This window comes from Gracilinanus agilis, chromosome 3, assembly GCF_016433145.1.
Source record: "Gracilinanus agilis isolate LMUSP501 chromosome 3, AgileGrace, whole genome shotgun sequence".
Classification (NCBI taxonomy): domain Eukaryota; kingdom Metazoa; phylum Chordata; class Mammalia; order Didelphimorphia; family Didelphidae; genus Gracilinanus; species Gracilinanus agilis.
In genome coordinates, this window is record NC_058132.1 from 204,238,932 (window position 1) to 204,251,947 (window position 13,016).

A 13,016-nucleotide genomic window follows, 5' to 3' on the forward strand; every position below is an offset into this window, starting at 1 on the left:
TAATTCTCAAGAAAGAGAAAAGCCCAGGGTGGGCTTTATACTATCGACTGTATGCTTCCCTTCTTCAGAGTTCTGGGGCAAGAAAGGGCATCATTTCCCCATCTCTTTTTTTTTTCTCCTACTGTTGTTTCTCCAACAAACAACTCACAGCAGAGGGTCTGGTCCATTGGTGGAAGGTTTGAGCTAGCTCCCCTCTCTCCCTATTTATTTCAATTGTGAGTGGTTTAATGCCCTACAAATCACTCAGGCATGCACTCTAACATGCTGAGGGGGAAATTTGGAGAAAGGATAGGTAGTCCATGGTGCTGCCAGGCTGGTCCTATTCATTTCAACTTTATCTTTAGACTCCGAATGACAATGCCTGTACCTCTTGGTTTGCAAGACACAGAGGGGAGACTCCTGAAGCTGGTTGAACAGTGGCAGATGGGCACCTTCTGAGGAAAGTTGGGGCCTAAAAAGGGAAATAGGAGAAAGTTCTCCACTTTCCTAGAGGCAAGGTTCTCTTCCCGTTAACCATTACCTTGGGCATCAGCGTCTTGAAGGAGGCGGGACTCAGAGAAGGAAAAGAAGGGTCAGCTGGTTGTGGTGGACCTTGTCCTTACTCTGAGCACTCCACCCAGACATGGAAGCAGCAACAGGTAGAGAGCATAATGAGGTTCCCTCTAAGGAGGGGTCCTTGGCGGGAGATAATCAAGATGGGGAACCTGGCACCTTGGAGTTAGTGGTCTGGGTGTGGGTACTGGGGAGGAAGGAATTATGATAGGATAAATATTTGCTTCATTCACATTCGCTATGTATCTCTACTTGTATCTGTGCCAGAAATCTTGGGGTTAGAGAGGGAGCTGGGGGCAAAAGGGCAACCTGCATGGGAATGGGGTTCAGACAAAGATAGATCATTTGGGTGGTATAATCCAGAACTGGTGAGGGCATGTGTATACCTTACCCTCACTTTACTCTCTCCCCTCCAGATCTCCAAGACACAGCCACATTACCTCTGTGAGTTCTGTCCAGAGGAGAAGGGAGGTGTCTTTACTCTTCCTCTATGTTAAGGAGGATGAAAGCAAGGAATAAGAGATATTGGGAATATTGTTTCTGTTGTGTTTAGTGGGGGTGGGGGTGGAAAGAGGAGGAATGAAATGGTTTTAGATTGGGGTGGAGCTTTGGTGAAATCTCACTTGGGCATAGTGCCCAGGATGGTACTATGTTTTCCACTTGCCTCTTTACAGGAAGTTTAAATTTAACCCAAAGCTGGGGATTGATAATCCTGTACTTTCATTAGCTGATGACCAAGACCGCCTTGGTAATTTTCTTAGAATCTCAAATTCATCTATTCCCTTTAAATGAAAAGTATTCTAGCTTTTCTCCCAAACACCGCCATCTCCATAGTAACTACCTTTTTCCATCACCCAGAGAACACCAGATAGTAATGTGGGCCCCTGTCAGTTTTTCTCCATCCCCATGCTACTAGAGTCCTTTAAACGCTGCCTATAGGGGATAGGCACTCTTACCCCAGGTGTGCCTTATTCTCCAGTATCCTCCCCCTGCTTCTCCTAGAGTGGTATTTCTGACCTGTGTCCTAGAGGGGATGGTAGTGTCCCCTGAAAGATGGAATAGTGGCAGTGCCCATGGTGATAATCTGCCTCCCTTTTCCTCCTCCTCTGAGTCTGGCCTCTCCTTCTCTGCCAGATTCCTGGGGTGGTCAGCGGCCTCGTTTCTGTCTGCTGAGCAGGGAGGAGGGGGGTAAATTTGGCTTCTACCTGCATAAGGAGCTGGGCCGGACTGGGCACATAGTTCGAAGGGTGGAACCAGGCACTTCTGCTCAGCGCCAAGGACTTCGGGATGGAGACCGAATCCTGGGAGTCAATGGAGACATTGTGGAGCATGAGGATTATCGTGGGGTAAGGTTGTCTAGGACAGGGGCAATGCCAAGGAAAGAAAAAAATCCCCATCAGTTACAGAGGGCAGGTTGGTTACTCATTAGAGTGGTAGGTTCTATCATCTAAGCACCACTGAATTCTCTCTTTCTCCCAGAAGAGAAAGAATAGCACAGGAAATGCAGGGGAAGGGAAGAGTTTGGGTGAAGACCTAGAGGGAAATGCTATCTATGTGCTGCTGTGGATATCAAGATGGGTATTCCTTCAGGAGCTCCTGTGGTTCCTTCCCTGCTCAGGTGGTTCGGCGAATTCGGGCTAGTGGTCCCCGGGTGCTGCTGATAGTGTTGGCGGGGCATGTGGAAGAGGTCCGTGCTCATCAGGCTGATGGTGCTCATCTCTGTCCTGTCCTGGATTCTGGTGTCAGACCTCGGCTGTGCCATGTGGCAAAAGATGAGAGTGGCTTTGGTTTTAGCATCACCCATGGTGAGAAGTGCTTCTAAGGATCTGAATGGGGGTTGGGAGCAGGTACTCAGTTAGGGAGAAGGCTTTCTCACCTGGGCAGGCAGCAGCCTGAACCTTGTTCTCTACTCCCAGGAGAGAGGGGCTTTTTCTGGTTGATATTGACTTGTGGAGGAGCAGCAGAGCGGGCAGGGGTCCCCCAGGGGGCTCGGCTGCTGGAAGTAAATGGGATCAGTGTGGAAAATTTCTCGAGTAGTCAACTCAACAGAAAGGTACAGGGCTTCTTCCCTTGCCTTTTTCAATTTCCGTCTGGACATCCAGAAGTCCTGTCTTCTGCCTTCAGTTAGCACATCTATAGATGGGGAGGTAGAAGGAAGGTGAAGCATCTTCTCTGTCTAAGGAAGTGTCTCATTCTCACACTAGATTACTCTCACCTCACCACTGGAGGATTTGCTTTTGATGTTTCAATTAGAAGCACACTGACTGGGTCTGGAGTCAGAGGACCTGGGTTCAGATCCATCCCACTGCTGACATATCCTACCTATGTGACTTTGGAAAAGTCACAGCTTCCCAGGGTCTCTGTTTTCTTGTCTGTAAGATGAAGGATTTAGAATAGATGGTCTCTTGAGGTCCCTTCTGATGCTAGATCTATGATCCTATGCTGAATTTTGATCCTGCCCTTTGAAGGTTCATACTGTGGGTCCCTTCTATCCTTATCCTTCCACAGTGCCAGGGCTGCATGATGACCCAGCCACTTCTCAATACCTCTTTTCCTGTGTTTGGGAGGAGAGGATTCTGGGGAAGCATCTGTCTTGAAATACTCTCTTGTTGTTTGGTATTTACGTTTGGTCTGGGGGTCCTCACAGCTTCGGCAGAGCGGGGAGCAGGTAACTCTCCTGGTGGCAGGGCCAGAGGTGGAAGAACAATGCCGTCAAATGGGCTTACCTCTGGCTGCCCCCCTGGCTGAGGGCTGGGCACTGCCTGCCCGGCCACGACAATTGCATCTAGAAAAAGGACCCAAGGGGTTTGGCTTCTTGCTTCGAGAGGAGAAAGGTCCTAATGGACAGCTTGGTGAGTGGGGGATCATGGAAAGAATGGAATGAGGGAGGTGGGTGGGTAGGGAGAATAGGGATGGGCATGTACATAAATTAGTATCTACCTATCCCCTCCAGGTATATAGAGGGAGCTATGCTTCCTTCCCTTCCCGTACCTTGGTGTTAATATGACCCTATTTGAACCTATATATTCTCTCCTTCCCCTTTCCTCATACAACTCGGGAAAATATCCATACAAGCCACAGGTCAATGTCTACTTGTTCTGGGCTGTCCAAGTCTGTGATCCTGGGCTGGGGAAAGGAGCAAGGAGCATGTTTGTATCCTAGGGCAGTTCCTATGGGAGGTGGATCCAGGGCTGCCAGCAGATAAAGCTGGGATGCGGGCTGGGGACCGGTTGGTTGCTGTGGCTGGGGATAGTGTGGAAGGACTGGACCATGAAGAGGCTGTGACCAGGATCTTGGCGCAAGGCTGTCATCTCTCCCTGACTGTTGTGGACCCTGATGCTGACAACTTCTACAGCAAGGTATGACCTAACACTTGGGGATGGAACTAGATGGCATGGAAAATGGAGCAAGAGGTTTGTCCTATCTGTCTCATTTAGGTCCGTCTGTCTCCTCTCCTCTTTTTGGAGAATGCTGGTCCCCAAGCAACTGGGGAACTTCCTGGAAATTCCCAGGAGCTTACTTCAGTGTCTCAGGTGGAGGATCAAGCATCCTTGGCAACAGATCTGGCCCCATCACTTGAAGTTTCTACCTCCCTTGTTCCTCCCAACCTACCCAGCTTCCGTCTTTGCCTTCTGAGCCCAGGGCCTAATGGTGGTTATGGTTTCCGACTCAGTTGTGGGGCAGACAAGCCTGATATCGTCATTTCCCAGGTGATGTACCTTTGATCCCTTAATTTTAGCTCCCATACTTAAAGAAGTTTCTCTAGAAACAGAGAGCCTAGCCCATATCTCATCTTTTTTTTTCATACCTTATCTTTTATATTATCTTGTATTCCATGACCCCATAATTACATGGACCCTAGGGATGCCTATTCTTCCTGTGTCTTCCCTCCTTTGTACCATATTTTACTTGGTGGATTGGCTTCTGTTCCCAGGTAACCCCAGGAGGCTCAGCTTCTCGAGCAGGCCTTCATGTGGGGGATGTGATCCTGGAGGTGAATGGTCAATCTGTGGGTAGGGAGAATGTTTTCGAGGTGCTGCAGCAGTTTACTGATGCTAAGCCACCCCTTCGTCTGAGGCTGGCAGCCCAGGGAGGACGAGGCATTGAAGCTTGCTACTCTACAGAGCCAGGAGAGGTGAGAATTTAGAGAGGTAGGGAGCAAGGAAGTGAGATGGGGAGGATGAAGAGAGAAGGGATTACAGTAGAGAGCTCCTAGCATTAAAACAGATGGATAGAATAGAGGGTACCAAGGTTGGGGAATAGAGTTGCAGAACAGATATTATGCTCTATTCATGGGGATTCCTGTCCTGAGAAATGTGAGGGAAAGGAAATGGTCATTGGATTTTAGGTTATTAATCTCTCATCTTCACTTATTTCCAAACCTAGGACTGGATTCTGCCCTCAGAGAGTCTCTAGATATCCTATCTGGATCTGCCTGATGTTTCTTTGTCTACTACACTTATTTCAGAAGTGGTTGGAAATTCCTGAGCCCAGTGGCTAGAGAGGTGGGATGTCCTTGTAGGACTACAGAGGCCTCCTGGGATGTCTCTTTCCTTTCCTAGGACTTTACTCTCTGGGAAAGGATGGAGGAAGTAGCTTTGCCCAATGAGCAGTCACTGGGTTTGCTCTGACAACAGCTTCCCATCCATATTTCCATGCAGGAGAAATGTACAGGAGTTTGGTAGGGCCAGAGTACCCCAAAGATAAAGTTTGTTTGGGGGGAAGAGTAGGACCTGCAAAGACTGGGATCTCCTGTATTATATCTGAGAGGTGGGACCAATGCTCTCCACTGATGTGTGATGATGCAGAACATTCAATTAAAGTCAAAGACCAGTATCATAATTTCTTCTGTGAGACCTCCCTTTTCATGATGTCACTTCATAGAGCTCTCTGAGCCTGGAGCTATAAAGACCTGAGTTTAAATCTGGTCTCAGACACCCCAGACACTGTCTGTCCAGCCTTGAGCAAGTCACTTAACCTCTGTTTGCCTCAGTTTCCTCAGTAAAATGGGAGAAATTAAAACCTGTCTTCCAGGGTTGTTGTGAGAATCCAGTGAAATAATATTTCTAAAATTCTAAATAAATGCTTATTTCTTTCATTTCTTCCCTCATGACCTATGCGGAGAGCAAGGGACACCACTGGGATTTGGGAGCAACAGATCACTATTGACTTAGATCTTATTGAAATTACTCTTTCCCGCAAGTCTCCCATCTATGTTTGTATTAAAGTAGAAAAGGAATGAGAAAGGAAGAAGAAAGGAAAAAGGATTTATATAGTGCTTACTGTGCACTAAGCACTTTAAAAATATTATGTCATTTGACTCTCATAACAACCCTTAGACATAAGTGCTGATATTATCCCCATATTATAGTTGAGGAAACTGAGGCAAATAGAGGTTAAGTGATTTGCCCATGGTTACACAGCTAGTAAGTGCCTGAGGCTGGATTTAAATTCAGATCTTTTTGACTCCAGGCCTGTTGCTTTATACATTGCATCACTTAGCTATCTTTGACATGAGGTCGAGGATTCCATGAGCCTTGGGGATGAAGATCAAGGTTCCATGAGCTGTGGTGATACAGTTTGGGGTATTATCTCTGCAGATGGGTTGAGTTTGGCAACATTTCTTTCCCCTCAACTCAGCAAAGCATTAGATATTTTTGCCTCCAACCCAATATGCTTTCTCCCGACTAGTGGAACTCATCTCCCTGCTATACCCCAATCTTCCTCCCATGCTAGCTGCATCTAGAGAAGGAATTCAAGGGCTCTGGATTCTTGCTTCAGAAGAAGAAAGGCCCCCTGGTGTTTAGTGCTACAGCATAAAACTTTTATTGTTGGGAGTCTACAAGACCCTATAGTCCATCTTCAGAGATCCAGGGGGTTGAGGCCAAATTGTCGAAGCTGTTCCTTGTGTTTGTCATGGAGCCTCAGAGCAGCTGCGTCCCACTCCACCTTGGCTGTAGTCAGCTTGGCCAACAGCCTGTCTAGGCTGCACTGTGAAGCAGGATCATCTGTTACTTAGTCCCAGTCCCACAGAAGAGATTAAGTGAATAATGCCTTTTGGTAAAAACCTTACTTCCCAGGGGGTAGCTCAGTGGATTGAGGGTCAGGACTAGAGATGGGAGGTCCTGGGTTCAAATCTGACCTCAGACACTTCCCAGCTGTGTAACCCTGGGCAAGTCACTTGACCCCCATTGCCTACCCTTACCATTCTTCTGCCTTGGAGCCAAGGGTTTAAAAAAAATTAAATTAAAAAAAAAAGAAAACCTTACTTCCCACTGATTTCTTTCTTTCTTTTTAAAAATCATATACCAAGGAAGAAGAACAATAAGAGCTAGGCAATTGGGGTTAAGTGACTTGCCCAGGGTCACACAGCTACGAAATGTCTGGGGCCACATTTGAACTCAGGACCTCCTGTCTCCAGATCTGGAGATCTATCTACTGAGCCACCTAGTTTCCCCTACCTCCCACTTTTTTCTTAAAGTCCTTAGTGCCAGGAACCTAAATTAACCATGTCACCTGCCATATACTGCCAAGAGATGGAGAACCCTAGATCCCTGTGGGAATTTCTCTTCCTTGCAGCCCATCTCCAAATCATCTTGTCTTTCCCAATGAGATCTGAAGAACTAGTTAGGAAGTGATTTGTGAGCCCAGGGAGCCGGGCCCAAGGTCCAGGAGGGATAGGTCCTGTTGGATGGTACTTACATGTAGAATTTCTTCATACTTAGCCTCCATGTCTGTCACATAGGTCTGAAGCTGGGCAAGGGTCTTGTCTCGCTCTGCTAATGCCTGCTTAGCTTCTCCTTGAGCAACTTTGGCCTCTCTCTGGCACGTCTCTGGGGAGCCAGGTAGAGGATTAATGAGGAGTGTGAACCCCATCTGGATAGGAGAATCTGCCCCATTTGCACTTTTCCAAGAGATAGAATACCAATGGGTGACCCACCTAAAAGAGTGCAGTTTCATCTCTTCATCCCTGCCAACCTCAGCTTATTGGTCTAGCTTTAGCCCGGCTATGCCACATTCTTAGAACACAGACTGATCAGTTCCCTTATTAGGGGGTGGAGATTCATACCTAACTCTTTCCGAAGGACCTTTACTTCTTCTTCCCATCGATGGCTCTGTGTCTCAGTCTCCTTCTTCAGGGCTTGGTACTGACGACTCATCTCTTGGGGGATGGGATGGGAGAAGGAGTGGGAAGCACTCCCAGTCAGGAAGATCACAGAATTAGAATCGGAAGGGACATCATTGGCCATCTAGTTCAATCCATACCTGAACAAGAATCCTTTCTACAATATACCAACTGGTTACCTAGTTTTTGCTCAAAGATTTCCAGTGAGAGAAAACACACAACTTTCCAAGGCTGCCCATTCTGCTTTTGGATAGATTTAATGTTAGGAAGTTTTTCCTTGTCACAATTAAACTTGTTACTCTTGAGCTTCTACTGATTGTTTCTAGTTTTGTTCTCTGTGACCAAAAAGAACATATTTGATCTCTTTATCAAGCAATAGTTTTTCAAAGAGAAGACAGCTATGTTTCTCCCAGAAGTCTTCTTTGGGTTAGCAGTTCCCAGTTCCATAATCTGATCTTTATATGTCATGATCTTGAGGTCCTTCTCCAATCTGGTTGTGCTTCTCTGGATATTTTCCAACTTTAGATTTCTAAATATATGGTCCCCAGAAATGAACATGATACACCACGTGGGGGATGAGAGTATCGGAGGTTGCCTTGGGAAACTTCTTCTTCTTTTTTTTTTTTTTTAAAACCCTTGTGCTTTGGTGTATTTTCTCATAGGTGGAAGATTGGTAAGGGTGGGCAATGGGGGTCAAGTGACTTGCCCAGGGTCACACAGCTGGGAAGTGGCTGAGGCCGGGTTTGAACCTAGGACCTCCTGTCTCTAGGCCTGGCTCTCACTCCACTGAGCTACTCAGCTGCCCTGGGAAACTTCTTAAGGGCTTAATGATAATGGATATAAAAAATCCTTCTTATAAAGTCACCAAAAAGGTGAGAGTTTATAATGGAGAACAGAAAGGAAACCAGATCTCCTGTCTCATTCTAGTTCTATGATCATTATGGAATGGAGGGGGTTATGAACCATGGGACATCTCTTTCTAAGATCCCACTCATCCAATTTATGCTGAGTGGAAAAAACTCTATGACAGAATTTTTGATAATTTGCTATATTGTCTGAAGCCGCTTCTCTCACCTGCATACACAGCCTTTCCATCATTCTGAGCCTTCTCCACCTCAGCCTCCAACTCCTGCAGCCTCTGTTGTAGTCGTTCTCTGCAAGCTATGGCCTGGCGAGTCTCATCCCGCCGAAGAGCTGGGGATGGCACCAATGAAGGCTTCAGCCCACATGGAATATTGCATTCTCTCAGAATACCGTCTCCTTCTCTACTCTGTCTGAACCCCCATACTGATGGACTCTTCTCCTTCCCACTCCTGGAGACTTCAAGCTCCCAGGTGTCAGTCTGACTGACCTTTTTGCCAAAGTTTTAGGGTTCTCCTTACTTCCCAACCCTGAGTCACTCTTCTGTAACAAATACCTTCTCTACTCTGGCCCACAGAAAATGGTATTCATCATTACCCAGACCTTTTATATAAACAGTATCCCAGAACTAACTATTTAACTGGGATCTAGTTAGGTACTAATTTGGAACAGGTACAACCTCCATTTTCTATGAAAGAAAGAGAAATATAACCTAGGGATACTTCCTCTATTTTCCCCTTACCCAGATGGTCACGGAGGATCTCCAGTTCCAGGGCTGTTCTCCTGTGCTTGATATCAGCTTCAGCATCTGCCCTTAGCAAGGCAGAATCACAGGATCATAGATTTAGAGCTAACGACTTTATTATCTAGTCCAACCCCTTAATTTTATGATGAAGAAACTGAGGTGAAATGAATTTGCCTAAAGTTACACAGCAAATCAAACAAAAACTCAGGTCTTCAAACCTAGTCCATGGGTCCTCCTATATTACAAAACAGGAAGTGGGGGGACAGTTTCATGGAAACCAGATAAAGGGTCTAAACTATTATAGTTCTTCCTTTCGCTTCCCCTCCCCAAAACCTGGTATTGGAGTTAAAACTGAAGCTATCTGTTGTGGGCACATTTGGGTCTCTCCAGAGCTGGTGATACAGGGGATGGGAGATAGTGACCATGATCATGGTAAAAGATGAGTAGGTCACAAATAGGCTAAGCTGACCCAGATGAGATTCTGGGTCCTCTTGGATCCCAGGAGAGCCTGCATTTTGTTTTCATATCAAAACTTTCTCCCTGGGAACAGGAAGAGATGGAGGATGGACCTCCAGTTGGAGAAACTGACACAAAGTTCATTCTTCCTCATCCCTTAACACTGCCTTTTGGGTACCCTTGGTATAAATGAAGGATTCCATGGGGATTTGGATTTTAAGGGATGGTAGGGAGACAAAACCAAGAAAGTCCCAACTTCCCCTGTGTAGGGTAAAATTGTCTTCAAAGATACTGGTATTGTGCCCACCAGCCTCTACCCACTTGACTCACCTTGACTCTTCTTTTTCTTTTTCTGTCCCCCAGCTTTTGATCTCATTCCCTTGATTTTGGGTGGCATCTTGGTGTCCTGTGGGAAGAAATGGGATTGTGTTCAATCTCTGGGTACCAAGGAGATGCCCTCTCTACTCTCATTTCAAGGTGACTCTCTTTGGTGGAATGATAATGGGTGTTTAGCTCTCATTCTCTAAGTAAAAAAAAAAAAAAATCTCTAGGTCCTCTTTTGAAGAAAGTAATTCTTTGTATAAGGTTGGCTTTGTGCCTACCTATGCCCCTTATTTCTCTGCCTCCCCCTATAAGTACCTCCCCAGCTGTGGCTCCTATCTCCTTTCTGTTGTGTCTTCCCTGAGAGCTCAGTGGCAAAGGCAGTGGGGTTGGCCCAATGAGCTAGAAGCCTGGGTGGGGGGGGCTGGATTAGGAGAACCAATTGGCAATGTAGGGGGTGGAGCTAGTGACACTAGGGCTGAGTTTCTGGTCTGCCTTCTGTCCTAGCAACTAAGAAACTTGGGAGTTCATAGGAAGATAGAATTAACTAATGAGATTTTCCCTACCCTTCATGAATCTCCTTTCCCTATTTCATATCCCAGAGGGAGCTGGTGAAGAATGACTTTTGGAGAAGATTGATTCAGACTTTTGGGGAGACCTTCAGTTTGGAACATTATATATTTTAAATTTTTCAAAAAGTTTTATTATGCTGCTGATGACCACAGTAATAATAAATATTTAGTATAATTCCCGTAAGATGAAAGGTTTGGAATACAGCAGTGATGGTGAACCTTTCAGAGACCCAGTGCCATGCCAACCCTCCCTTCCCCCCCACAGGGGAGGGAGGAAGTGCTTCCATTGGGCTGCTGGGCAGAGAGGTGGGTGATGTGAAAAAATGTTGTCAGGCATGGTGGAAAGGGGAAAGGGAGCAGCTCTCTCAAGTCCCTCTACTCTTCTAGTAATGAACTCTGGCAGGGGTTGGGTAAAGGGAGGACCATATATGTGCCCACAGAAAGCTCTCTGTGTGCCCTCTTTGGTACATGTGCTGTAGGTTTGTCATCATGGGATTAGAGGATTAGTATAGTTTATATTTTTTACTTTTTAAAATTAACTTCCTTTCTTTGAATATATTCCTCTTTTACCCATTGAGCCATGTGCCAAAAAAGAAAAAATAAAGCAGAAGGAAGTTCAGCAAAAATAACCAACATATCTAAATTTGATCATATAATATGCAACCTTCCTAAAACCACAGTTCTCTACCTCTGCAATAAAGGGAGTTGAATATTATCTTTTCTCTGAGGTCCTAGGCTAGTTGATTGTTGAGGAAACTTTTGGCTCTAAAATGTAATGATTTTATTCTGTTTTTTATTCTTTTATCATTTGCTTTTGCTTTACTTTTCACTGTTATACTTTTATTTATATCATCTCTATCTCTCAGAATGTCCCTCCCCTACTCAAAGAAGCATTCCTTTTAACAAAGAATAAAAAAGAGAGAAAAAAAGCACTTCAGCAAAATCCAAATTCCATGGGGTCAGTAGTAGACAGAGAGCCAGGTCTAGAGATGGAGGTCCTGGGTTCAAAAATCTGTTTTCAGACACTTCCTTCCTGTGTGACCCTGGGCAAGTCACTAAGCCCCATTACTTAGTCCTTACTGCTCTTCTGTATTGGAGCTAATACTTGGTATTCTAAGACAGAAGGGAAGAGTTAAAAAAACCCACAGACAAACCAATTACTATATCAACTAAGTTTGACAGTTTCTGCTATATTCTATAGATGTGATCCCCTTGACTTTGCTAAAATGGAAGGGAAGCACATTTTCTAATTGTTTCTTTGAGACCAAGCTTGGTCATTATAATTACATATAGTTTAGTTTAAATTTTTTTTTGTTTTGTTGTTGTTTTTCTTTCCATTTATATTTGTAGCACCCACTCTGGGCTACCTCCTTAGAAAGTAGTCACTACCCCCAGCTTGCAAGGGACTCCGGGTCTGCATTACTGACACTATAATTTAGGAGCCCCCATTGCAATGGACTTTCTCTTAATTCAATTCAGAGGTAGAATTAACTCAAAGAAACTGCGTTTACTAAGGCAGAGCAGTTCAAAAGAGTAGCTAAAAACATTCCCCCTATTAGATTTGGGTATGAGTTCCTACAAATGCCCACAACATACATAGAAAGAATAGTCACAAAGTATAAATAGCAGTGTGGTCAAGGTAACTAACTTCTCATTCTCAATATTCAATCCTTTATGGAGTCTTCATACTGCTTCCTCTTGAGTACAGCAATTTTTCCTGTTGTTCAGCTGGGCTCTCAGGGTCTACTCTCCTCCTTAACTCATGTCAGTTGCCAGGACTAGTTTTCTCTTTCTCTCTTTTTTCTTTGTTTAAAACCCTAATGGGGGTTAAATGACTTGCCAAGGGCCACACAGTTAACTAGTTCTCTCTTGAATCTTTATTCTTGCTTCTTTTGATGCAAGGGGGTCCTACTCTTTGAAATGTTTCTTGCCTCAAAATGACCGCACTTTGGTAAGCTAGCTTTTTAAAGGTGATCTAGGTCTTGGTCAATCTATCTGCCAATGGTAAACTTCTTCTCTAAGTTCAACAGGGGAAATGCCACACATTTTGAAAAGGGGGTAGCAGAGTGTTCGCATCTTGTCAACACATTAACACCTAATTATTTACCCTTTAGCTTCCTGTCTTTGCTTTTTTGGTGTTTACCTGGGTGAGAATAATCAGTTTTGTAAGGGACCAACTCCCTCCTTTACAATGCTACATTTATTTTTGAAAATTTGCTTTCCAAGTTCTGTTTATTTCACTTTGTATCCCTTCATGACTTTCTGTGAGTCCTATATTCTTCATATTCATAATTTCTTATGATGTGGTGATATTCCATCACATGGGCCACAATTTGTTTAGCCATTCCACAACTGATGGGCAGATACTTAGTTTCCAGTTCTT

At 44.9% G+C, this 13,016-nt stretch overlaps 2 protein-coding genes across 4 annotated transcripts; one reads left to right on the forward strand and one right to left on the reverse strand.

Annotated features, from left to right (window-relative positions):
* The first annotated feature begins 621 nt into the window (after positions 1 to 621).
* Positions 622 to 8,848, forward strand: PDZD3 (PDZ domain containing 3). 2 transcript variants are annotated; one of them, XR_006505801.1, is made up of 12 exons: positions 622 to 638; positions 969 to 996; positions 1,227 to 1,300; positions 1,687 to 1,898; positions 2,171 to 2,357; positions 2,469 to 2,605; positions 3,200 to 3,404; positions 3,715 to 3,911; positions 3,990 to 4,262; positions 4,487 to 4,687; positions 4,939 to 5,057; positions 8,765 to 8,848. XR_006505801.1 is itself a non-coding variant. In XM_044669634.1 (11 exons), the coding sequence occupies exons 1-11, from the start codon at positions 623 to 625 to the stop codon at positions 4,966 to 4,968; spliced, it is 1,560 nt and encodes a 519-aa protein (XP_044525569.1). In that variant the 5' UTR covers position 622; the 3' UTR covers positions 4,969 to 5,394. The 2 variants fall into 2 exon arrangements, 1 of the variants encoding a protein (XP_044525569.1); XM_044669634.1 differs by lacking the exon at positions 8,765 to 8,848 and having other exon boundaries at positions 4,939 to 5,394.
* On the reverse strand, positions 5,655 to 10,373 carry CCDC153 (coiled-coil domain containing 153). Of its 2 annotated transcripts, XM_044669635.1 has the most exons (6): positions 10,071 to 10,146; positions 9,282 to 9,347; positions 8,753 to 8,872; positions 7,622 to 7,714; positions 7,255 to 7,385; positions 5,655 to 6,543 (listed from the first exon to the last, which is right to left on the reverse strand). In XM_044669635.1, the coding sequence occupies exons 1-6, from the start codon at positions 10,135 to 10,137 to the stop codon at positions 6,415 to 6,417; spliced, it is 606 nt and encodes a 201-aa protein (XP_044525570.1). In that variant the 5' UTR covers positions 10,138 to 10,146; the 3' UTR covers positions 5,655 to 6,414. The 2 variants fall into 2 exon arrangements, with proteins under 2 accessions (XP_044525570.1, XP_044525571.1); XM_044669636.1 differs by lacking the exon at positions 9,282 to 9,347 and having other exon boundaries at positions 10,071 to 10,373.
* Between the last annotated feature and the right edge of the window lie 2,643 nt (positions 10,374 to 13,016).

Excerpts from the sequence above, each read along its gene's own strand:
- PDZD3 (XM_044669634.1), top strand. Across the intron at positions 2,606-3,199 it reads GTAGTCAACTCAACAGAAAG|CTTCGGCAGAGCGGGGAGCA; the intron begins GTACAGGGCTTC and ends GGGTCCTCACAG. Across the intron at positions 3,405-3,714 it reads AGGTCCTAATGGACAGCTTG|GGCAGTTCCTATGGGAGGTG; the intron begins GTGAGTGGGGGA and ends TTTGTATCCTAG.
- CCDC153 (XM_044669635.1), bottom strand. The coding sequence starts at position 10,137 with ATGCCACCCAAAATCAAGGGAATGAGATCAAAAGCTGGGGGACAGAAA. Across the intron at positions 8,873-9,281 it reads GATCCTCCGTGACCATCTGG|CTCTTCGGCGGGATGAGACT; the intron begins GTAAGGGGAAAA and ends TGCCATCCCCAG. Across the intron at positions 7,386-7,621 it reads GGTCCTTCGGAAAGAGTTAG|AGACGTGCCAGAGAGAGGCC; the intron begins GTATGAATCTCC and ends CTGGCTCCCCAG.